The sequence below is a fragment of the Poecilia mexicana genome, unplaced genomic scaffold (genome assembly GCF_051168715.1).
Source record: "Poecilia mexicana isolate PSO_F unplaced genomic scaffold, ASM5116871v1 scaffold_4, whole genome shotgun sequence".
NCBI lineage: Eukaryota > Metazoa > Chordata > Actinopteri > Cyprinodontiformes > Poeciliidae > Poecilia > Poecilia mexicana.
The window spans coordinates 31415388-31439721 of record NW_028263373.1 but is presented as its reverse complement, the minus strand read 5'-3'; the positions used below and the strand labels follow the sequence as shown (position 1 = coordinate 31439721).

At 39.4% G+C, this 24334-nt stretch overlaps 1 protein-coding gene across 1 annotated transcript; it reads right to left on the bottom strand.

Annotated features, from left to right (window-relative positions):
- Nucleotides 1-889: 889 nt before the first annotated feature.
- Nucleotides 890-15855, bottom strand: LOC106909340 (desmoglein-2-like protein). Its single transcript, XM_088005300.1, has 7 exons — nucleotides 15659-15855; nucleotides 12845-12970; nucleotides 10876-11031; nucleotides 4280-4418; nucleotides 2792-2961; nucleotides 2354-2488; nucleotides 890-1015 (listed from the first exon to the last, which is right to left on the bottom strand). The coding sequence occupies exons 1-7, from the start codon at nucleotides 15713-15715 to the stop codon at nucleotides 890-892; spliced, it is 909 nt and encodes a 302-aa protein (XP_087861426.1). The 5' UTR covers nucleotides 15716-15855.
- Between the last annotated feature and the right edge of the window lie 8479 nt (nucleotides 15856-24334).

Sequence of the window (24334 nt, the reverse complement as noted above, 5' to 3'; positions counted from 1 at the left end):
ACAGACCGTTATCCCCTTCGCAGTACAGACAACTCATAGAGTTCAGTTAAAAACACAGTACAACAAAATGAACAGGCACAAGCATTTTGTTTTTGCTCTTTTTGTGACACTGAAATGTTTAAAGAGGTTCAAACAGAACTTTATATCAGACAAGATGAAGAGTAAATACAAACTTGTCATTCATGTCTCTCACTTATTGTATCATGAACCCTGACCTTAGCTGTGGCACGTAAGACCTATAGAGGCACACAGGGGCGCGGTAAAGGGGTGAAAAGTGATGACGATTCTAGGGGCCCTGACCAGCAGGGGGCCCTCCACAATTTAAATATTTAGATTTTGTTCATAGACATAAAATAAAAAATTTGGGGTTCTGTCAAATACCAAATTAATCATATTGTATTTTCAAAGATTGTTTTTAGCAGTAAAAATCTAATGTTGCCCCTCCCAGACCAAAAAACACACATCCGTTTTTGCCCTGAACCCCCTATCTGTGTTAAATGGTTCGTTCCTGCTTGGAGCCCTTAACAGTGATGTATGGAGCGACTGTCAGTAGAAGCTGCAGCTGAATGCAGCAGCGACTGTGGCAGTTACCACGTTGCTAAGAAAAGTTATAAAATCAGGTTTTCAAAAACAAAGTAGAGAGGGAAAGATAGAAAAAGTACTAGTGTTAATTTATAACCCAGTTTTTCTCCAAAAGAGGTGGGTAATCTGTGTGAGATTATCAACCATTTAGCATAATTAGCTTAGCTATACACTACTGTTTGCCTCATTTTCACTAGCATTTAATGAGTTATGGAAAAAAATTACCAACATATTCATATATTTAACTTGTTCCCTGTGCCTTTTACCACTTAACAGGTGAATGAGTGAGCAGAAGCTCTAACCCACGTCAATGGGTTCCTTGGGCAATGGTAAATACAGTCAGCCAGTTGTTTGTGTGTGGAAGGTCTTTGTCCAAAGCTTTGATTCTCATCACAATTACATCAGCAACATTTTCATCCACAGAGCCGGCGTACTGCCAAACAACCAGAACTTTGTTATGAACAATTTTGGTTGAATCTATTATTGTGACAACAAATTAAAACTACTTTATTTATAAAACACATTTAAAACAAACAGGATTGACCAAATGATGCGCAACAAATCCCAATGTAATAACAAACCATTAAAATCATTTACAAAACATAATAAAAAAAGATTAATATAAATATGAAACATAAGATGCCAGCGGTACTAGATACCAATAGATACATTTCTTTAAAAGCTAGAACTATGAACTCTGATCAGGTGTTCTGCTCATGATCATGGGAAAGTTGTGAACAAATACCATCTTGCCTGTAATGGGTAACGCTCTTAAAGTTTTCATCTGATTAGTTTCCATGGAGGCTAATGCTAACTGCTAGTCAGAGTGAGCCCAATATTAATGGAGAGCTGCCATCTTAAAGTGGCTCCAATCTCAAATCTGATTTCATGTGAATGCTGTTTTGTAAATCTTCAAATTGATCACAGTGATGAAGGCCGATCACCGATACTGATCACATGGATTACCTGTTAATGTTTTGATTTAGGTATAAACGTCCAGGTTTTAAGTGTCTACGTATATTAGTTTTTAAAGTAGAACAGATTAAAGACACCCAAGGTAGTGAAAATTAGGTGGAATCAACATTTAGTCATTTCCTAAATCGGAAGCTGCAATCGGAAGCCAACTTCAGCTTTGTTCCAGACAGGTAGTTAGGAATGCTGCCACAGCTAGAGGATCGGCCTGACGTTTCCTTCTGTGCAGACTAATTCTGTTTAGGATCCTACTCAGAGTGCAGATACTATTAATGGTTTCATCCACAATGCCTTGTAGCATCAGTATGTCCTCATGTTTTAGACCAACAATGAAGGAAAACTTCATTCTTGGTTATTGCAGGAAGGCAATCACCGTCTTCCTGCACTACAAGCATACTACTGCCACCTTCTGGATCTACAGAATCATCTTGTTTATACAAAATAATTGTCACGTTTATATAATATATTATCATATTGGTAATTATCACACTATAATGTGACTTCAGTACGTTTCCATAGTAAACTAACATTTAGAGGAGGATGGGTTCACATTAGCTGGTTAATTAGCCTGACATGGTTAATTCATCTCACCAGAGGCACGATATCAGGCTGTTGATTAGAACTAAATACTGTTGTGATTGTTTATCACACTTTTTTTTTATATTTTCATTGGCAGAAGTTGGGGGTATATGAAATAGGTTATACTTCATACTAAAACATAAACAAGAGTTGTTTCTTGTTCCACAAAATCAACAATTTATTTGATTTGGTCTGGCTTAGTTTCAAAAATATTTGTTACCTCTGATTTTTCTAGAGTGGGGATGTTGTCATTGATATCCGTGACTTTGATTTCCACAGTTCCTGTCCCTGTTTTCCCTGATGGTGCACCTCCCATATCAGTTCCTTTAACAATAAGCTTGTAGGAGTCATGTGTCTGTCAGAAAAAAACAGAACATTAAATATATGAAAGTTTATATAGTTTTTATTTGAAGCATTTACAGACCATAAACATTTTCTTATTATTTGTCATAATAAAGTAACGTTTATTGACCAAAATATTTCTAAAAGGTTTATGATGTAGATCACAAAGACTGATCATAACTTGTAGTCAGTATAAATGTTGCTTTACACATTTACATGTTATACAGTTATAGATGTTTTCAAATTATGTTGTTTTAAAACATAAAACTGAAGCAAGGGTACAACTGTGTTTTACAAAGTGAAAAGTAAGTGTTACCTCTCTGTCCAGAGTGGACTCTTTAACAAATAATTTTCCTGTCTCTTTGTCTATAGAGAACATGTGACCTTTGCCAGCTGGTTCTTGACTGATAATGGTGTAGACGATCTTTGAATTTATTGTATCAGCCTGATCATCATCCTTACCTTCGATTTGCATAACAAATGTTCCTGCAGAGTCACAAATGCACAACAGATTACATGATGTAAAATGAGCAATTTTGGGTGAAGGTAAGACAGGAGCAGGGAAGCAAAGATAAACCATGCAGGAGAAAGTTAGCAGATACTGTAGATGACCAGCAAAGAGTATTCAAAAGTTAATAACTGGGACCAATCAGAGAGCACACTGAAATATGTATTTTGTAGTAAAGCAAACATATTGGTCCTAGGGAGTTGGTTTCTACCTAAACTATGAGTTATACAAGCAAGCTTCCAATATAACAAATAACACTTATTTTACAAGAGTTTAATTTAATTTTGTTATTCAGCATTCTTTAAGTATAAAAGATTTATTTTATTGCTTTGGTAGAGCTGATTTATTTTCTACTCTGTTTTTTGGCTGACATGAGTAGCCCTTTATATATATATATATATATATATATATATATATATATATATATATATATCCTGGCCGCCCAGGAACAGGCCCTAAACACCAGAGCAATAGAGGCTCAGATCTACCACACCAGACAAGACCCAAGGTGTAGGTTGTGCAAGGAGGCCTCTGAGACAGTCCAGCACATAACAGCAGGGTGCAAGATGCTGGCAGGGAAAGCGTACATGGAACGACATAACCAAGTGGCGGGCATAGTGTACAGGAACATCTGTGCAGAATATGGACTGGAAGCCCCGAGGTCAAAGTGGGGAACACCCCCAAAGGTGGTGGAGAATGACCGAGCTAAGATCCTGTGGGACTTCCAGATCCAGACAGACAAGATGGTAATGGAGAACCAACCGGACATTGTGGTGGTGGATAAAGAACAGAGGAAAGCCGTTGTGGTGGATGTAGCAATACCAAGTGACCACAACATCAGGAAAAAGGAGCATGAGAAACTGGAGAAATACCAGGGCCTCAGAGAGGAACTGGAAAAGACCTGGAACTGGAGCAGTGGCTAAAACAGATCCCAGGAACAACATCAGACATCTCAGTCTAGAAATATGCAGTTCTAGGCACAGCCAAGATACTGGACAGAATCCTCAAGCTCCCAGGCCTGAGAGAGAGAGAGAGAGAGAGAGCATGCGGAGGGTGAGAAGGGAATTTTATATATATGAACGCCCTGCGACAGACTGGGGTGTACCCCGCCTCTCGCTCGAAACGTTTCGCTGCAGATAGGCATCAGCACCCATCCTGACCCCACTAGGGACAAAGGTGTACAGAAAATGGATGGATGGTTTTATATGACCTAGTTGTACATCTGGAGATGGATAACTAGGTCAGTTGTCCATCTGCAGAGTAAGGAGAAGAACTGACATTAGAGGAAATAATTACCTTTTTTGCTTTTCTCTGTGACATTGCCTTTGTGGAGAACAAAATAAGGAGGATTATCATTTTCATCCAGTACAGTAACAGTCAGGGGAATATTTTCCTCAGCTGAATCTCCATCCTTGAATTTTGCAATGCCTGTTAGCTGCAGGAACCAGAAGACAGGACAGAATTAGACCTTGTGCTTCTGGCCCTGCAAAACAGAACTTCAGAATTAGTGTTTTCTGTTGTTAAATGTATGATTTCAGGATCTTCTTTCTTTTGCACTGCATGCTGGGGGTTGGTGGAGGAGCGTGTGGTGAGTGGACTGAGAGATTGAGAATTTCTAACTTGGTTTTTCTATGTCTATTGGGCTTTTTTCTTGGTATTATTGCGGTTGTTAAGTTAGATTAAGTGTAATTGGTTACTTTTTTGGCCGTAACACCGGCATTTTGCCTTTTGGCGCAAAATGCCAGAAATGGATTTGACCAAACTTACAAGACAACATGGTTTGAAGATCAAACCCAATAGTCCCACTTTGACAGTGGAGGAATGTAGTTTGGCGGTGGGAGAAGTTGTAGGTTGTAGCATTAAATCTGCTGCTCGGATGAAAAGCGCTATGGTCATTTTTGTCGACAGTGTGGAGAAGGCAAACAAAGTGATTGAAAAAGGCATTGTTGTGAATGATGTTTTGTCTGTTTCCCCTTTGAGTACTCCTGCTAAAAAAGTCATGATTGCAAATATACCTCCGTTCATCAGCGATGAATTGTTGGTGAGAAAGTTGTCGTGGCATGGAAAAATTGTTTCCGCGATTAGGAAAATGCCGTCGGGTTGCAAATCACCGCAGTTAAAGCACCTTGTTTCACACAGAAGACAGGTTCTTATGATTTTGAATAAAAAGAATGAGGATCTGAACTTAGTTCTTAATGTGCGACTGGACGAGTTTGATTATGCTATTTATGTAAAGTTGAGCACTTTGGTGTGTTTTGGTTGCGGGGAAGTCGGTCACTTGGTGCTTTCGTGTCCTGGAAAAAATCTCTCTACTGATAATTTGGCACAAGCTCGAGATAAGGAAAGTGAAATATTGCCGACTCAAGTTCAGGCTTCAGATTCAGGGAGCGCAGTGACAAAAAAACCAGAAGAGCAAACATCTGAGAAAAATGTTCACAGTAAATGTGTTCACATGAAATGTGTGCTGGAAGATGAAGAGCAAATGTTGAAAAGTCAAACGGTAAATGATTCACAGGAAAGGCAGGAAGATACCAGTGTGGAAGGACAGAGTCAGAGTTTACTAAAGTCTCTCCACAGAAAAATAAATACTGAGGAAATAGAGGATGTGGGAAGTAGTCAAATACTGGAGGAAGACGGGTTTGAATTTTCCTCAAAAAAGAAAATTTCTGAAGGCATTATTGGTTCTCAGTTTGAAAAAGAAGAAAGAGTTACAGAAATGGAATGTTAAGGAAAAGTTCTAGAGTCAGAAAGTAATATGGATGAGGAGGAGGAGGAAGGTTGGACTGAAGATAGTTTGGTCAGTTCTTCTTCCAAACCTCTTGTTCAAAGTCGACACAGGAAAGGTTATTGTGTGCAAAGTGTTAAACATTTTTTGAAAGTTACAAAGAACATGAAAAATGTAATAATAGAGAATTTTTTTCCTGACAGAAGCTTTTTTTCGTGCTTGTGAGATCTCAGTTGAACAATCAAAGAAAAGGTGGATATAACGACAAAGAAGTTTACTGGTTAAAAAAGTTGATCAGAAAACTTAAGCAAGATTTCAACAATGACGATGGTTCTGAAGTTTGATGAATGTCTGTATTTTCTTTTACTGTTTCTTCTTCCATCTTTGGTAATGAGCCTCTTCGGAGTTTCTAGTTAAATCTGAATGGAGCCAGGGATGTGAAGAAGAGAATTAGTGTGTTTGATTTAATTAATTTTAAACATATAAATGTGTTGATGGTGCAAGAAACACAAAGCGATTGTTTAAATGAGAGATTGGAGGAGAGAATGGAGAGGAGAAATTATTTTGAGTCATTTAAATCAGGCCAGTGGGGGAGTTCCAATTTTGTTTTCAGAACATTTTCTACTGATGTCTTACGAGTTTGAGGAAGTGATCAAGGGCAGATTAATGGTAGTGAAAGCAAAATACGAGTGTTTTAATATTGTTTTTATAAATGTATATGTTCCAAATATAACGAGAGAGGGTTCTTCTTTTTACATAAACTTAAAGATGTTTTATGTAAGTGTGACACGGATTATTTTCTATTTTTGGGCGGAGATTTTAACTGTACAGAAAATGATCAGTTGGATAGGAATCATTTTGAACCTCATCCTGTTTCAACAACCTTTTAAAACATTTGATATTTTTTCTTTGGTTGATGTTTGGAGAGAAATGCAAATATACATGTATGTATCAAAAAATACAATATACATGGGCTAGAAACACAGATATTTCTTTTTCTGCCTCCAGTTTGGATAGAATATATAGTTTTAGACAAAATCTTGGAATTTTTCAAAAGTGTAATATTCATCCTGTTAGTTTTTCAGACTGCTTTGGTTTCTTGTAGTGCTTTTATTGCCAATATCAAACATACGTCTGCTTATTGGCATTTCAGCACTGCTTTGTTATTAGACACTAATTTTAAGGAGGCATTTATTTTGTTCTGGAGGGTGCACAGAACTAAAAAAGAGGATTTTATATCTTTAGGGCAGTGATGGGATCGTGGAAAATTGAAATTAAAGAATTATGTCAACAATACACTGTTAATGTTTCATCTGATTTAACCAAGTCTATTAGAGATCTGGAGGTTGAAATAGTGGAGTTACAGGTTTCTGCACAATCCAGAGGAGATCGAGGTTGTTTTGAGAACCTCAAGTCAAAAAACCTGCTTTGGCTGAGTTGTTGGGCTCGAGGACACAGGGAGTGCTGGTTCGATGCAGATTTCAGAAAATTGCTTTTACGGATGCTCCGACAAAGTTTTTCATCTTGTTGGAAAAAAAGCAGGGACAAAACAAGTTGATGCATGGTTTGAAATCTACTGCGGATGTTCTTTTGACTGCAGATGGTGACATCAGGCGGAGAGCAGCTGATTTCTATGCAGATCTTTACAGCTCGGAATACATCGAGGATGAAGACAGCTTCAATGATTTTTGCAAGGATCTTCCAAGAGTTTCTCTGGATTTTGCCAAGGTGTTGGGGGAGCCTATGACTCTGGAGGAGATTCATGCTGCACTGCAAAGTATGGAAGGAGGGAAAGGACCTGGTATTGATGGACTTCCCAGTGAATTCTACAGAGCTTTATGGTCTGACCTCTGTGTTGACCTTTTGGAGGTTTTTGAAGAGAGTTTTGCTGAAGAATTTCTTCCTCAAAGCTGCAGGAGAGCAGTTCTCACATTGCTACCAAAGAAAGGTGATCTCCAAGAGATTAAAAACTGGCGACCTGTTTCTCTGTTATGTACAGACTATAAACTGTTGTCAAAGGTGCTGGCAAATAGACTGAAAAAGGTGATGGATCAGGTTGTTCACCAGACACAAACTTACTGCATCCCTGGCAGGTCAATGGTTGATAACATTTCCTTTATTAGAGATATTTTGGATGTCTCCAGATCATTGGGTTATAATGCCGGTTTGGTTTCTTTGGACCAGGAAAAGGCTTTTGACAGAGTTGAGCACCGTTACCTATGGAAGGTATTGGAAAAGTTTGGTCTCGGCTCTGAATTTATTGCCAAGATTATGGTTCTATGTAAAAACATTGAGAGTGTACTGAAAATTAATGGCTGTTTGTGTCAACCTTTTTAAGTTACAAGAGGTGTTCGACAAGGTTGTCTGGAATGGAACCACTGTTAAAGAAAATTAGGTCACATATTCAGAGACTGGTTTTATCAGGTTGTAATATGTCTTTTATTTTATCAGCTTATGCTGATGATGTCATTATTATTGTTAAAAATCAGGAAGAAGTGATTAATTTAGGTAGAATCGTTGATTTATTTTGTAAATTTTCAGCTGCTCGTGTCAATTGGGCTAAGAGAGAAGCTGTAGCAATAGGAAGTTGGCCTAATGGGCTTCCTCATCTTCCAGGTGGTTTAAAATGGAAAAGAGGGGATATGAAATATCTGGGTGTATATTTGGGAGACAAAGATACAGAAAAAAAGAACTGGGGGGAGTGATGGAGAAAGTGGAGAGTAGGTTAGAAATGGCTGTTACCACAGATGTCTTAGAGAGGGAGAATGCTCATTATTAATAATTTAATTGCTCCTTTATTGTGGCACAAGTTAGCATGTTTAGAACCACCTGCTGGATTACTTAACAGAATTCAGTCATGTATAATTATGTTTTTTTGGGATGACAAACATTGGGTATCCCAAGCTGTGCTTTTCTTACCTAAAGAGGAAGGTGGACAAGGATTGGTTCATCTAGAGAACAGAACTGCTGCGTTCAGGTTAATCTTTATTCAGAAATATCTTATAGGGACGGAGCAGGATGTTTTTTGGAAACCAGTAACAAATATTGTTTTGAAAAGAGTGGGAGGTTTTGGTTTAGATGTTTCTTTGTTTTTGTTAAATTGTAAACTGTTTTGTTTGTATGAAATGCCAATGTTTTATAAAAGTTTGTTTAGAACCAACTGTGTCTTTGTTTTGGCTTCTAGAAGAACCTTTAATTTTCGAGGCATGTTTGACGGTAGAAGATGGAGTTGGATTGTCAAGAAAACTGCTTGAGAAGAAAGTTCTAAAATTAAGACATTGTGGAGGGACCAGGACTTCAAAACACAGAGACAACAACTTCTTTGCTTGGATTTAAATCAATTCGAGTCATGAGGACTATTTTAGACTTCTGGCTGGAAAAATTGACTTTGAATGAAAAACAGTTGCTGGCGGACTTTTTTAATGGAGAAGAAATCCCTGATTCTACAGATCCATTTCCTGAAATGGGACTAAATATCGATTTCTCAGAAATGACGGGTCCTCTTTTGATCACTCAAAGAAATATTAATTTCTGTATGTTGAATGGAAAATTCTTGTATAAATTGGTTGTTCAAGGGTTGAATAAGAAACAGTTAAGTGGTAGAACTGATACTGTTTGAGAGACAGGTTTAAAGTTGGAGAAAATCAAAAACCTATATGGAGGCTTTTTTATAAACCCCCTTTGAGTAAGAGGGCAGGTGACTTACAGAGGAGGATTTTGCACGGTGCTGTGAGCATTAACAGTTTTGTGTCTAAATTTATAAAAGATACAAATGAATTATGTCCTTTTTGTGAAGAAACAGAAACTACTTTTCACATATTTCTTGAATGTAAACGACTTTTACCATTGTTTTTTTTTGTTGGAAGATGTTTTTAAAAATGTGGTGTTTATTGATCTGAAGTAACTTTTATATTAGGTGCACTCTATACAAAAAAGGAAGCTAGTAAGTGGAATTTGCTACATTTTCTTATAGGACAGGCAAAATTTTCAATTTATATTAGAAGAAATAAATTAAATGGTGTTCTGGGGGAAAAAGTTGACAAGATGTTTATTCTGATGGTAAAAACCAGAGTAAAAGCAGAATTTACATTTTTTTCAATGATGAATAACTTAGCTGATTTTTTATGTTTGTTGTGCTTTAATAATGTTGTGTGCTCTGTGGATGATGGAAAACTGGCTTTCAGTTCAGTGTTTTTGTGAATGTTGTGGTAAACTATGTTAAAATGTACTTTTATTGAAAAATAAATGTGCTGTTAAAATCCAAATCTTTTTCTTTCTTTCTTGGTTAGGGAGATTTTAACCCTAAACTGGCAAATTAAATGCCAATTCAACTGATTTTCATCAAATGTAATTTGGTGACAGATGTTTGGATCTTGAGATTTAAATATTAAAGTTCTTGTTTAAGTGGATGATAATTAGGTCAAAGCAATAACAGTTCACTATGCTAGGTCACTCAGGCATTTTGCACAGCTGAATGGTTGCCAAGGGAGATTAAAGGATTTGTTAAACATGCATGAAAAAATCAAGACAACACTCCAGGTATGGCTTTGATTAGAGAACAACATTATAAAGCTCATAAAAGTCATTTACATGATACGGGGCCTTTAAACATTTTCTCAACATTGCTTGTGTAAATTAAGGTGTTCAGTCCATCAGATAAATTATTACTATTGACACCACCTTGTCAATAAGCCACAAAATCTCTGTAATTTAATGTATTTTTTATTTTTATCTTTTTTATATTATTTTATATTATTCTATTATTTGCAAGTTTTAAAATTCAACACACCTGCACATGTGTATTTTTTAAAAAGTCATCCTATTCAGTTTCAAATCTCTTGTAAGTTATTTCTATTCTAATAACCGCACATGATTTTTTTGTATGTTATATCTTGTGCAGAATAGTATTATTTGTATTATTGTTATTGTTCTTAATAAAATAATACACTTTTGTCTGATGCTGCTGTTACACCTGACAAAGACTGTTTCTATTTTATTCTGTTCTATTAGGCACATGCCTCTCTCTGACCTGGAATTCTAATAGTAACCATTATTATCATCATTCCTATTCTTAGTTGTATCAATAGTGAAAAAACTGGATATGTTTCCAGTGTTTCAGTTGGACTAATGTGGTGCTTCAAAGACCTCATAGACAAAAATTACCTACATTGTATGAAGGACATTTTTCCCTGTCCAGAATATCAGTTACTCGTATAAATCCTGTGTTGTGGTCCACCACAAACAGATTGAAAGGGGGTTTGTCAGCTCCTGCTCCTGTCAGGGAGTATTCCACCTTCCTCTCTTTATCTCTGTCAGAGCGAATCTGAAAACAAAACAGACAACATATAAGGATCTCAGTCAGTGGTATTCAGTGTATGGGGGAATTTTACTGTCGGAAGTCAAGAGCACACATTTTCAGACTGAGAGGACTTCATGTCTTTTTAATCCCGGTGCAGATTTTATAATGCCCTTTATATCTTTAGCTCTCAAAGGGCATTATATATGTTATATTTGTCATGATTTGCGAGGTTGAGTGGTGAGAGAAACACCGATGAGCCCCGGTTGACATATTAGAACACATATGTCAGAGTCAAGGCCCGCGGGCCACATCCGGCCCGCGAGAAGGTTTTTTACGGCCCCTGGGATGATCTTGATTTATTATTAGAACCGGCCCGCAGACCGCAGCAAGCCGGCACCCCGTCTGAAAAAAAATATCTTCCTTATTTGAACTGTAAGTAGTTCTTTAAATGTTCTGTGAGATTATGTACTTACCCATGTATCCATAACAACCGGAACTTTCAATATCCACCAAGTTATTGCCGAAATATACCGTCTATTAAACGAGTGCCCCCCGGATTAATTACACTCTCTGCAGCTGCAGCTGCGAAGTTACCGTATTAACCCGATACTTGCTGGAAAGTGCAACGTCTCCCCTTTCAGAAACCGTTGGAATTTTTCCACTTAGCGCTACGTGTGGCGGAATTACGGTACTGCAAATTTAGATGTGTCGCCGGCGACACATCTAAATGGCTTGACTCTGACATATGTGGATTAATAGATTTTTGCACTTTATTTTATTGTATTTCAATCCAATTATATTTTAAAAATATTTCAGTTGTGTCTGTTGAAAATTAAACATTACTGACAGAGCCATAAGAAAATATTGCTTTATCTATCTGATCATATTGGAATATATTTGTTAGGTTTTCAGTAGGTTCAATTAGGTTCACTAGACTATATGCGTCATTTAAAAAAATTTCAATGAACATTCGATCAGTCCGGCCCTCAGCTTGTAGCTAAATTTTTTATTTGGCCCTCCATCCATTTGACTTTGACACCCCTGTATTAGAAGATGATTTAATGACGAACACACGATACAAACTCATAGATCACTGGTAGCATTGGGAACAGGCAGACGACGTAGCATGGACGAACGACAAGGACCCGACAAGAGACAAAGACAACAGGTGGGTTTAAATACACAAGGAGGGCAATCAGGGAACAAGAAACACCTGGGAACAATCAGGGAAGACAGGACATCACAGAGACTCAGGGGAACAGGACACAGAAAAAAACCAAGAAACAAATACACAGAAACACAGAACCCAACAATATTGAGGTCAAGAATATTTGTTCAAGATACAAGACATTGTAATATTTTTCAGAAAATAAATTGTTTAAATAGTAAGACTGTTTCTTTTTAAGTTCATTCATACAACAAAGAACAATCTTATCTTTATTGTGTTTCACTTGGTATTACAAAACACCAACTACTACCCAAAAGCCATCAGAGTTCCCAAGCACCAGCACACCAGCAGTGATTTGAAGTACACTATAATTAAAATATTCTGTTCTATCTACTTAAAAAACATACATTAATGCTTAACGTTCAGGACATATTCAGGTCTTGCATGCTTCTTCCAGGTACTGCTAAAACTGGGTTTTGAAAATAAGAGAAACCTTTTGCCACCCACTGCAAGACTATCAAAAAATGGTTGGAGGTTGGGGGAGGGGGATTTGTTTTATGATTAAAAGCATCAAGAATCTCAATTTCTAAAGCTTTTTCTGACATATTTCCTTTGGGTTTCTCTCACCACCATGAGTTAGTAGTATGATGTTGAATAATAGAAAAGGACCTTTGCAATGTATTCCAGATGGGTGTAGTTATGGTTCTCCTTCAGCTTGGCAGGAGGAAGGATCCATTCTCTTTTTGTTCTTTTCAGTGTTTTTAACCCCTTCTCTTTTGCATCAGCACTGATCATCTGAAACCAGAAAACAGATTATTGGGATTAGAATAAAATCATTGCAATTGAAAAAGTTTGGCTCAGATTTAAACTTGAAACTTGATAACATTCAGAGAGAAAGCAGAATGATATCGCCTTTATCATTAAAAGAGTTAATTTTAATTGTTACTAACAGCAAAATAATTGTTTTTACATTTTCTCCTCATTGAATATTCCTTTACTATTATTGTAATACACTGCTGTTATGTAAAGTTCCATCCAACAGGCTTCACTCATACAGGGAGAACTCCAATATGAAGATGTGAGATATTCTGACCTTTTAATGTACAAGGGTTAACATTAAAGGTACCGTAAGTTATAAGCTATAACCTTTTTCACATACTGAATTAAGCATTTTTATGGAGTTTTAACAACACAACTATTGTCATGAACCTAAGCTGAAAACAGTTTTAATGTTGCCATTGATTCTCCTGCTTGAGTCACAGTGTCACGCTTTTATTGTGTCACACACACACACTCTTCTTAAAACATATACCGTAGACCATGGTTAAAGGAAAATTTATCTTTTATTTTCTCATTGCTGCTGAAGACCAGCTCACTTGCTTCAAGACCTCTTGGGATTTGTCTTTATAAGCAAAAATGAAGCAAAGATAAAGTTAGAAACATAATAATTCACTTATAACAAAAATAACATCTCTTTTTATTGAATGTTTGGTAACACTTTATTTAAAGGGGGGTGAATAAGACTGTCATGACACTTTCATAAACATGACATAACACCTGTCATGAACATGAATAAGCCTTCATGAATATTTATGACTGTTGTCATAAAGTGTCATTCAGTAAATTATGACACTTTTAATACAAAGTTGACATTATTCAACATGTCTTTGTTATGACAACTTGACATTAACCAAGAAATCATTACTGATATAAATTTGTTATAAACGTATTACTGATTGCACTTTAAAAATGAGGTAACTTTATGTTATTAAAGGTAAAGTTTAAACAGTAATGATTTCTTGGTTAATGTCAAGTTGTCATAACAAAGACATTTTGAATAATGTCAACTTTGTATTAAAAGTGTCACAATTTACCGAATGACACTTTATGACAACAGTCATAAATATTCATGAAGGTTTATTCATGTTCATGACAGGTGTTATGTCATGTTTATGACAGTGTCATGACAGTCTTATTCACCCCCTTCAAATAAAGTGTTACCAAATGTTTTTTATTTATTTTAAGAAAAGCACTGGCATCAAAATATGGGCAATGCTACATTTATCAACTTTTTCTTCAGGAAGGATAAAAACATTGACAGGTTATCAGTCCACCAGGGAGTGAACACTGAGTGAGACAAAGACAGCCAGTCGTGGACTCACCAACACACTCCTAAGACAGTTTACGTTCGCAACTTTTTAAACTGCAAGAGGAAGCAATGGTTCTGAATAAAGCCACACAAATGGAGAGAATCTAGAAGTCTACACCACAAAGGCCTTCGCTGTGTAGACTTGTACTTATTACCTTGAGCTTGTTTTTCTCTGTTTACATCATTTTTTTTTTTTTTTTTAGAATTAAACACCAGTAGAGTGCAACAAAGTCTACGTGTGTGGATGTGTTGCACCACCAGTTTTCATATTTTATGACCACAGTCCTGGTCTGTTTTCAGTAAAACCCAAATTTGGTTGTTCACACCACTTGGAGTTTTTAACTAGCTTGAGACTGAAAAGAGAGTTAAGCTGAAAATACCAAAGAACTGCTGAGTTTTGAAAGAGTACTTGTCTTTAACAAATGTGCTTGATTTTATGTGAAATTAGAGCTTTTACTTCAAAAACAATAGAGCAGCAGGGCCAGATCACCAGTCCATCACTGAGATGGACAGTGCTAAGAACCTCAGTGGTCCTTAATTACAAATGAGGGTCATGTAGACTGACCTGTTAACATGCAAGTGTTTGGTGTGAGTTAGAAAGCCATGCAAATTCCACACAGAAGGACCTACTGACTGGAGTTTGATAAAAAGGTGATCATGATTTTCTGCAACCTGTGGTTTAAGCTGTTTCTAATAATTCAGATGGAAACTTGCACCTAACATTGCTTGATTACCTCAACATCTGAAAAATATGTTAAGATAAATTAAGATAAAACTTATCTTAAAACTTAAGATAAGTTTTAAGGCCTTATCTTAAACTTATATCAAGAACAACACTCTTTATGTAATGTGCTTTGTTCTATAATAGACTTCTTTTTACTGTATTTGCATGATCACTACCATAGACATCCTATCCACCATTTTGTCCTGAAGTTCACATTTCACTACCATTTTGTGCAACATGGCCACTATTTAAGATCTTGAATGCATCACATCCTGCACATAGACTTCCTACATATCATAGCGGTAAGATCAAAGGACAACGTTGCCTTTTTCCATTTACTAAAGTCTTTTCATTTTTGTATATTTGTATTTAATTAAAGAAAACATCAACAAAATGAATGGTTGTTCATAAATTGCACCATTCAAATAGATTTAAATACCCCAATAAAGAAAAATACCATCCCCAATGTTTGACAGATCGAGTTAAATGTGGGATGCATGAATCTAGTCAGCTGAAAAATCAACTTATGATTTGTAACAGACAATCTAAAACTGCAGCAAGTCATACTTTCTCAAACTAAAAATATTAAATGACTGGATTATTTACTCACCAAAAACAACACCGTGAAGAGAATCAGCTTCACTTCTGGAGAAGACAGTGCAGCCATGAGCACAGTTGAGGCACTAGACCATCCTTTCACAGCAGCCTAAAAAATGGCTGCTAAGCCACTGTTCTTCTTTAAAAGCTATCACTTTTACCCCATCCTGTCACAACCTGCACACTACTGATTGTTGGGCAAACCGGTTTCACTCCCACGATTCAGTTGTCCTCTGATCTAACTGTCATATCCCTGGATGTTTCTAAAAGGTGTGTCTGTTGTAAACTTTTAAAAAAGTACAGGTATGCCCTGAGGGTTAAACACCTGGCAAGTTTAAAACCGCTGAAGCATAAAAGGGCAGAAAAACAGTGCATAATCTGAAAAGTCCTCCATGTTTTGGTTCCTGATTTTAGTTGTTTTTAGAGTCAACAGCATAGCTAGACTGACTGTTGAGTCATTTATGTATAAAAAGCAAAAATAAGAAGGAAAATCTTGAACTAAAGCCCAACCACATTACCTCCCTGTGCAATCTCCATTTGACAGTTTTCCTCAATTGCTTTGGTGCATTTCTCAGAACTAAATTTACATTTTCAAAACTTCTGGTTCAATCTTGAAATCATTGTGTCTCTTGTGCACATAAAAAAACAGTTTCTCATTCCTTTGAAGTTGCTTATGTACAGTGTTTATTTACATGAGTAATATGTACAGCTATGTTTCATTGTTGCTAAAAAGGTTTTATTTTGACATTTTTGTTTAAAAGGTACTATTAATCTGGCAAGCCTCATCAGGACGTAAATCCGAATTTATTGAATAAGACTGTATGGCATTCACATTTAAGTTTTGGCTTTATTCTTGGCACAAAAAAAGGCCTTCCAATTGCATAACTGTGGGTACACCAGACTCCTATTCTCCACAATGCGTCTCCACCAATGCTTCTCCCTAACCTAACCCCAACCCTTACACCTTTGAATGAGATTGATTTTTTAAGGCAAAAAATGCAGAACTACAGTCTACATGAAAATGTCTGAGGTGTACATGGACACATCATACTCCTCCTACAGCGGTTTTCATTATGCAGGTGTATAAATATGATATAGTCATGGATAAAATACAAGATTTCACAATCCAAATTTAAAATATTCCACACCAGCACATTGTCAAAGGACGCGGACTTGAGTGCCTGTGTGTGTATGTGGGAGAAGACAGAAGCCTAATCAGTGCCATGCCTCTTTTATTGATTACATTATTTACCCATACAAGAACAAGAGTTGAATACAGAAAATGCCTACTAGAAAAAAATTTTCCACGATCATTTTGGCGCCCTCTCCAGTACAGCACCCCTATGTGTCATATATTGTGGATTCCTAGTGCTGCACAGCAAGTCATTAATTAATCTCAACAGAAAATACACCCCATACTGTGAAATGTCATTTGGAATGGATTGAGCCAAGGAGACATGAAGATAACAATAACAAAGTGACAACATCAAAAAGAATGGCACAATACATATATACACATCCATTATCATACATGCTTATCCCTGGTGAGATCACAGGTCAGCAGTCAACAGGCAAGAGGTTCACCCTGTACAGGCTGCCAGTCCATCGCAGGGCAACACAGAGACAGACAGGACAAATAACCATGCACACACACCCACACCTAAGCAGATTTAGAGAGACCAATTAACCTGACAAACATGTTTTTGAACTGTAGGAGGAAGCCAGAGTACCTGGAAAGAACCCACACATGCACAGAGAGAACATGCAAACTCCATACAGAAAGACCCGGGCACCTTCTTACTGCAAGGCAACAGTGCAACCCAAGCTCAGATTTTAGCATGGGCTTACCGGGGCTGCAGCCCAGGGCCCCGGTGTTTTAGGGGCCCCCAAAGATGCTTTGTATTTCTGTGAATGAATAAAGTCAACATGCCTTAATTTTATCACTGACAAGTCACTATTGCAGAATTACAGGCCGATCTCCAACCTCCCATTCATCAGCAAAGTTATTGAAAAAGTTGTTTTTAAAAAATTAAATAGCTTCCTAACAATAACCAACCGCTTTGACTCTTTCCAGTCTGGTTTCCTATCTCACCACAGCATAGAGACGGGCCTTGTAAAAGTGTTCAATGACATCCACATAAATACGGACTGTGGGAGAACCACAGTGCTGGTTCTGTTGGACCTCAGTGCAGCTTTTGACACTGTTGACCACGACATTTTACTGAATCAACTGGAGAGTTGGGTTGAGTCTCCGGTCCAGTGCTCAACTGGTTTGAACCTTACATAAAGAACAGGGATTTCTTTGTTTCAATTGGAAACTTCTCATCAGAGAGGTCAAAGGTGACATGTGGGGTACCCCAAGGTTCAATCCTAGGACCCCTTATTCAATATTCATATGCTCCCACTGGCTCAGGTTATAACAAGAAATAAGATCAGTTACCATAACTATACGGATGATACACAGCTCTACATCATGATGTCACCAGGTGACTCTGAACCCATCCAGTCACTGAATCAATGCTTAGAACAGATAAATGTGTGGATGTGCCAAAACTTTCTCCAGCTGAACAGAAACAAATCTGAAGTTATTATCTTTGGACCTAAAGAGGAGCGAACTAGAGTCAATGCACAGCTTCAGTTATTTCAACTGAAAACCAGAGATCAGGCCTGAAACCTGGGAGTAGTGATGGACTCTGACCTGAACCTTCAGAGCCACATTAAAACAGTCACAAAGTTGGCCTTCTATCATCTGAAGAACATTTCCAGGATTAGAGGACTGATGTCTCAGCGCGATCTAGAGAAACTCATCCATGCGTTTATCTTTAGTCACATTGATTATTGGAGCAGCGTCTTCACAGGTCTGTCCAACAAATCAATCAAACAGCTGCAGCTGATCCAGAACGCTGCTGCTCGCATTCTGACTAAAACCAGGAAGATAGAGCACATAACACCAGTTTTAAAGTCCCTACATTGGCTCCCTGTAGCTCAGAGAATAGACTTTAAAATACTGTTGTTAGTTTATAAATCACTGAACGGTTTAGCACCTGTTAAGGAAGAATATCTAAATTAATTAACTTTGGAAAAAGTTTGGCTCTCTCTTCCTCTTGGATCCCAGGTCCTCTTGGCGGGTCACGTGTGGCCACAAGGAAAACAACAATGCGTGTTGACGTCACAGAATTACAGAGTTTTATCCAATATAAGACAATGCATAAAATTACAACAGAAACTGCAGAACAACGGAGACATACATTCATTTACCTGACATAAATGGAAAGAAGAATGAAAGAAAAGCAAAGACGTGCAATGACGTCTTTGGAGAATTGCAAGAGCAAATCTGATCTGTTACTTCTGTGTAGAAAGTTTTATAGTAAAGGCGTATTCTTATCTTTAATTTATTCAAATAAGGCGTATCTTTGCTCATCCAACCAGGAGCTGTCTCTGACCCTCTCTCAAGCCAGAAACCCCTGCCGTGTTTGCGGCTTTTCACAGATGAGTGTGAAAAGCTACAACTTCTACTGTACTGTTTTCCCACACAGACAAAAGGAAGTTCAAACGATCCTAGCAAACCATCTGCTGTAACTACAGCAGATGGTTAAAGGTCAAAGAGCCAGAATACGTTACTGATTTTAAAAACACAATTAGGCCATTTGAATCAAGACATGTTAAGTTTTAAAACTAGCTTATTTTAGATTGATTTTCTCAACACACCACAATATATTAAAGAGCTGTTGTTTTATCAGCCTTCCAGACCCCTCAGGTTTTCTGGTTCTGGTTCTGCTCTGCATCCCCAGAACCAGAACCAAACGAGGAGAAGCAGCATTCAGCTTCTATGCACCACAAATTTGGAAAACTTCCAGAAAACTGTAAAAAAGCTGAAACACAGAGAGCCTTTAAATCTCGACTTAAAACCCACCTGTTTAGAGTTGCTTATGGAACATAAACAACAATTGGGATTTGAATCCCAACCCGGGTTCAAGCACTGGGGAGAAAAGGGGAACAGGTTTAGAGTCCCCCCATTGTTGAAAAGGGGTGCGGGTTGGAGTCCCCCCGAGAGGTCGTGATAACAGAATATTTTCCCTATTTGACCAGTTATTTTCTTAAATGACAAGAAAAAAAATTAAAGCCCGTCGGTCATTTGACAGGTCATAATTAATACCCTTGACTGGTGCAGATGCGAGGACATGATGGACTTTATGTGAAGAGTTCATCGCAGAGCCAATTAAAATCAATCAATAAAAGATCCTTTCTGAATATCATCTCATGGACTCTGAACTAAATGCGTCTTTCTGACTGGGAGCTGATAGCGTGTTGAAGAGTTATAGACCAGACGCTTTGGAGCGTTAGGAAGCCCATTCAAAACCTTTGGTAGAAATGACGCATTTAATTTCAGTCTCCATTACATACAGAATAGAGAAAACTAAAGAGAATGCAATGTTGAATCCAATTATAGTCTAAACAGAGGAGCCAGCAATTTATCTTGAGGAAATAAATAAAGGTGCACAAGTTAATTAGATCGTAACATGTGCAGTGCACTGCGGCTGCACAACCAATGCGGACACAGCTCTGCTGCTGCAAGAATTAAACTTAACTCATCCTGCGGTTTTAACAAATGGAGTTACCAAATGTTACCCTCCTGCGTCTAGAAGGAGAGTGGCACTCAGAAGTGCGGCAGACGTAACATCTGTCTGTTTCGAGGAAGTGAAACCACGCAAAAAAGAAAAAAAAGTCTTCGTAAAGGGCCCAGCACCCCATACTCCCGGAGAACCCCCCACAGTATTCCTCAAGTGACTCAGTCGAACACCTTCTCCAAGTCCACAAAGCACATGTAGACCGGTTGGGCAAACTCCCATGCACCCTCCAGGACCCTGCTGAGGGAGTAGAGCTGGTCCAGTGTTCCACAACCAGGACGAAAACCACCCTACTCTTCCTGAATCTGAGGTTCGACTATCTGATGGACCCTCCTTCTCCAAGACCCCTGAATAGACTTTGCCAGGGAGGTTTAAGAGTGTGATCCCTCTGTAATTAGAGCACACTCTCCGGTCCCCCTTTTTGAACAGGGGTACCACCACCCCAGTCTGCCAATCCAGGGGAACTGCCTCCGATGTCCATGCAATATTGTAGAGTCGCGTCAGCCAACACAACTCTAAAACATCCAATGATGAACTCTGAGCAGATCTCATCCACCCCTGGGACCCTGCCACCAAGGAGCTCTTTAACCACCTCGGCGACCTCGTTCCCAAAGATTGGAGAGCCCGACCCAGAGTCCCCAGGCTCAGGTTCCTCAATGGAAGGCATGTTGGTGGGATTGAGGAGGTCTTCAAAGTATTCTGCCCACCGACCCTCAACATCCCTAGTCGAGGTCAGCAGAACACCACCCCCACTATAAACAGTGTTGGTGCTGTACTGCTTCCCCCTCCTGAGACACCAGATGGTGGCCTCGAATTGCCTCAAAGCCTTAAGGAAGTCTTTCTCCATGGCCTCTCCAAACTCCTCCCATGCCCAAGTTTTTGCCTCAGCAACCACCCGAGCCACATGCTGCTTGGACTGCTGGTACCCATCAGCTACCTCAGGGGTCCCACAGGCCAAGAAGGACGGATAGGACTCCTTCTTCAGCCTGACAGCATCCCTCACCGAAGATGTCCACCAACGGGTTTGAGGGTTGCCGCCACGACTGGCACTGACAACCTTGCGGCCACAGCTGCAATGAGCCACATCGACAATGAAGGTACAGAACATGGTTCACTCAGACTCGATGTCCCCCACCTCCCCTGGAACATGTTCAAAGTTCTGCCGGAGATGGGAGTTAAAGTTCCGTCTCACAGGAGACTCTGCCAGACGTTCCCAGTAGACCCTCACAACACGTTTGGGCCTGCCAGGTCTGACTAGCATCCTCCCCCACCAACAGAGCCAACTCACCACCAGGTAGTGGTCAGTGGACAGCTCTGTATCTCTCTTCACCCGAGTGTCCAAGACATGTGGTCGCAGATCCGATGAAATGACAACAGATCATCAAGCTACGGCCTAGGTTGTGCTGTTGCCAAGTGCACATATGGACACCCTTATGCCGGATCATGGTGCTCGTTATGGACAATCCATGACGAGCACAGAAGTCCAACAACAGAACATCACTCGAGCTCAGATCGGGAGGGCCATTCCTCCCATCCACGCCCCTCCAGGTCTCACTTTCATTGTCCATGTGAGCATTGAATTCCCCCAGTAGAACAAGGGAGTCCCCAGAAGGGGCATTCTCCAGTCCCTCCTCCAAGGACTCCAAAAAGGGTGGGTAATCCAAACTACTGTTTGGCACGTAAACACAAACAACAATCAGAACCCGTCCCCCCACCAGTAAGTGGAGGGAGGCTACCCTCTCGTTCACCCAGGTAAACCCCAAAGTACAGGCACCGAGATGGGGGGCAACGAATATGCCCACTCCTGCCTGGCATATTTGCTCACCATGGGCAACTCCAGAGTGGAAGCATGTCCAGCCCCTCCGAAGGACACTGCTTCCAGAACCAGAGCCATACGTTGAGGTGAGACCGATTGTTTCTAGCCAGAACCTCTCAACCTCACACACCAGCTCCGGCTCCTTCCCCACCAGAGAGGTGACATTCCACGTCCCAAGAGCCAGTTTCTTCAACCGAGGATCAGATCACCAGGGCCCCCATCCCCAGCTCCAAGGTGGGGCCCCAGTGACCCAAGGCAAGGGAACGCTCAGTCCAGCATTGTTTTTCATCATTAGGAGTCTTCAGGCTGCACTTTGTCTGGTTCCTCACCTAGGATCTGTCTGCCTTGGGTGACCCTACAAGGGGCATGAATCCCCAGACAGCATAGGCCCTAGGATCACTGGGGCACTCAAACCCCTTCACCACAATAAGGTGGCAGCCCATAGAGAGTACACCACTATGTACATCTATATCAGGGGTGGCCAAGTCCAGTCCTCGAGAGCCACCATCCTGCAAGTTTTAGAAGTATCCTTACTCCAACAGACCGGGATCAGCTCTACAAAGGCCTGATAACGAGCCATTCATTTGATTCAGGTGTGTTGAAGCAGGGATGCATCTGAAAGTTGCAGGATGGTGGCTCTCGAGGACTGGACTTGGCCACCCCTGATCTATATACTAGTGATGGGCCAGATGACACCGAAACCTTGACACATGCACCAAGCAAACAAGATGAAACCCTGTGTCGGTGCGCGTATCACTTTAAGGAAAACCACGTGACCGATACAGTTCCCGTGTCGTTTGGATGTGACTGCGCCAAATTGTACTGATGAGGGAGAAACTGTGTAAATACATTTGTGGGTTTTGTTGGATGGAGATACTTTGTGTTCCCTGCTTTGCGTTAGTTTTTGGTCGTGTTTGACTACCGGCATGGATCAACAGAGGAAGAGGAAGTTTTCTCCCGTGTGAGATCATTTTGATGTTATAAAGGAAAATAATTATCCTGTTCTCATTTCACTTTTGAAAATTTTTCTTTCAGATTATTCAAATTCCTTTCCATGGGATATTTGAGTTAGTTTACATGGATTAACTTTTATTTATATTGTAGGTGAAAATTGTAGGATTTGCTCCCAAGATTTGTCTTACTGTAAGCAGAGCACTTCCACAATGCTGAGGCATCAACATGCCCAGCATGAGGAGGATGAACTGGTTAACACTCCCTTTATTGAATTTGCCTGCAATAACTTTTTAAATCCAGCGGGTGTCACTGTAAGTGACAAAGCAACACAGTCTCAGCACACTGTGGACACAGTTTGGTAAATGTGCCTCACTGTGGACACACCCAGTGAGGCCTCATCTGCCCATCGCTACTATATACATACACATATCTCTCTTTCTCTCTAGCCATGCAGAAAAGCTAGAGATATAAATATAGTAATATATAGATATAAATCTAGATATATATCGATATAGCTCTACATATGTCTATAACAACCATGTCACGTTAAACATGGTATGGTTGTTGGTGCCAGACAGGCTGGTCTGTGTATGTCAGAAATTCCTGATCTACTGGGATTTTCACGCACAACCATCTCTAGGGTTTATAGAGAATGGGCCGAAAAAGAGAAAATATCCAGTGAGCGGCAGTTCTGTAGGCACAAATGTCTTGTTGATACCAGAGGTCAGAGGAGAATGGCCAGACTGGTGTGAGCTGATAAAACGGCAACAGTAACTCAAATAACCACTCATTACAACTAAGGTATGCAGAAGAGCATCTCTGAACGCACAACATGCCAAACCTTGAGGCGGATGAGCTACAGCAGCAGAAGACCACACCGGGTGCCACTCCTGTCAGCTAAGAACAGGAAACTGAGGCTACAATTCAAACAGACTCACCAAAATTGGACAATAGAAGATTGGAAAACATTGTCTGGTCTTATGAGTCTCGATTTCTGCTGCAACAGTCGGATTGTAGGGCCGGAAAATGGTGTCAACAATATGAAAGCATGGATCCATCCTGCCTTGTATCAGTGGTTCAGGCTGCTGGTGGTGGTGCAATGGTGTGGGGGATATTTTCCTGGCACACTTTGGGTCCATTAGTACTAATTGAGCAGTGTGTCAATGCCACAGCCTACCTGATTGTTGCTGACCATGCCCATCCCTTTATGACCACAGTGTATCCATCTTCTGATGGATACTTCCATAGGATAATGCACCATGTCATAAAGCGCCAATCGTCTCAGACTGGT

Coding starts and splice junctions, on each gene's coding strand:
- LOC106909340 (XM_088005300.1), bottom strand. CDS start 15,715: ATGGCTGCACTGTCTTCTCCAGAAGTGAAGCTGATTCTCTTCACGGTG. Junction 12,971..15,658: donor TCTTCACGGTGTTGTTTTTG/GTGAGTAAATAA, acceptor TTCTGGTTTCAG/ATGATCAGTGCTGATGCAAA. Junction 4,419..10,875: donor AAAAATGTCCTTCATACAAT/GTAGGTAATTTT, acceptor TGGTTCCTGCAG/CTAACAGGCATTGCAAAATT.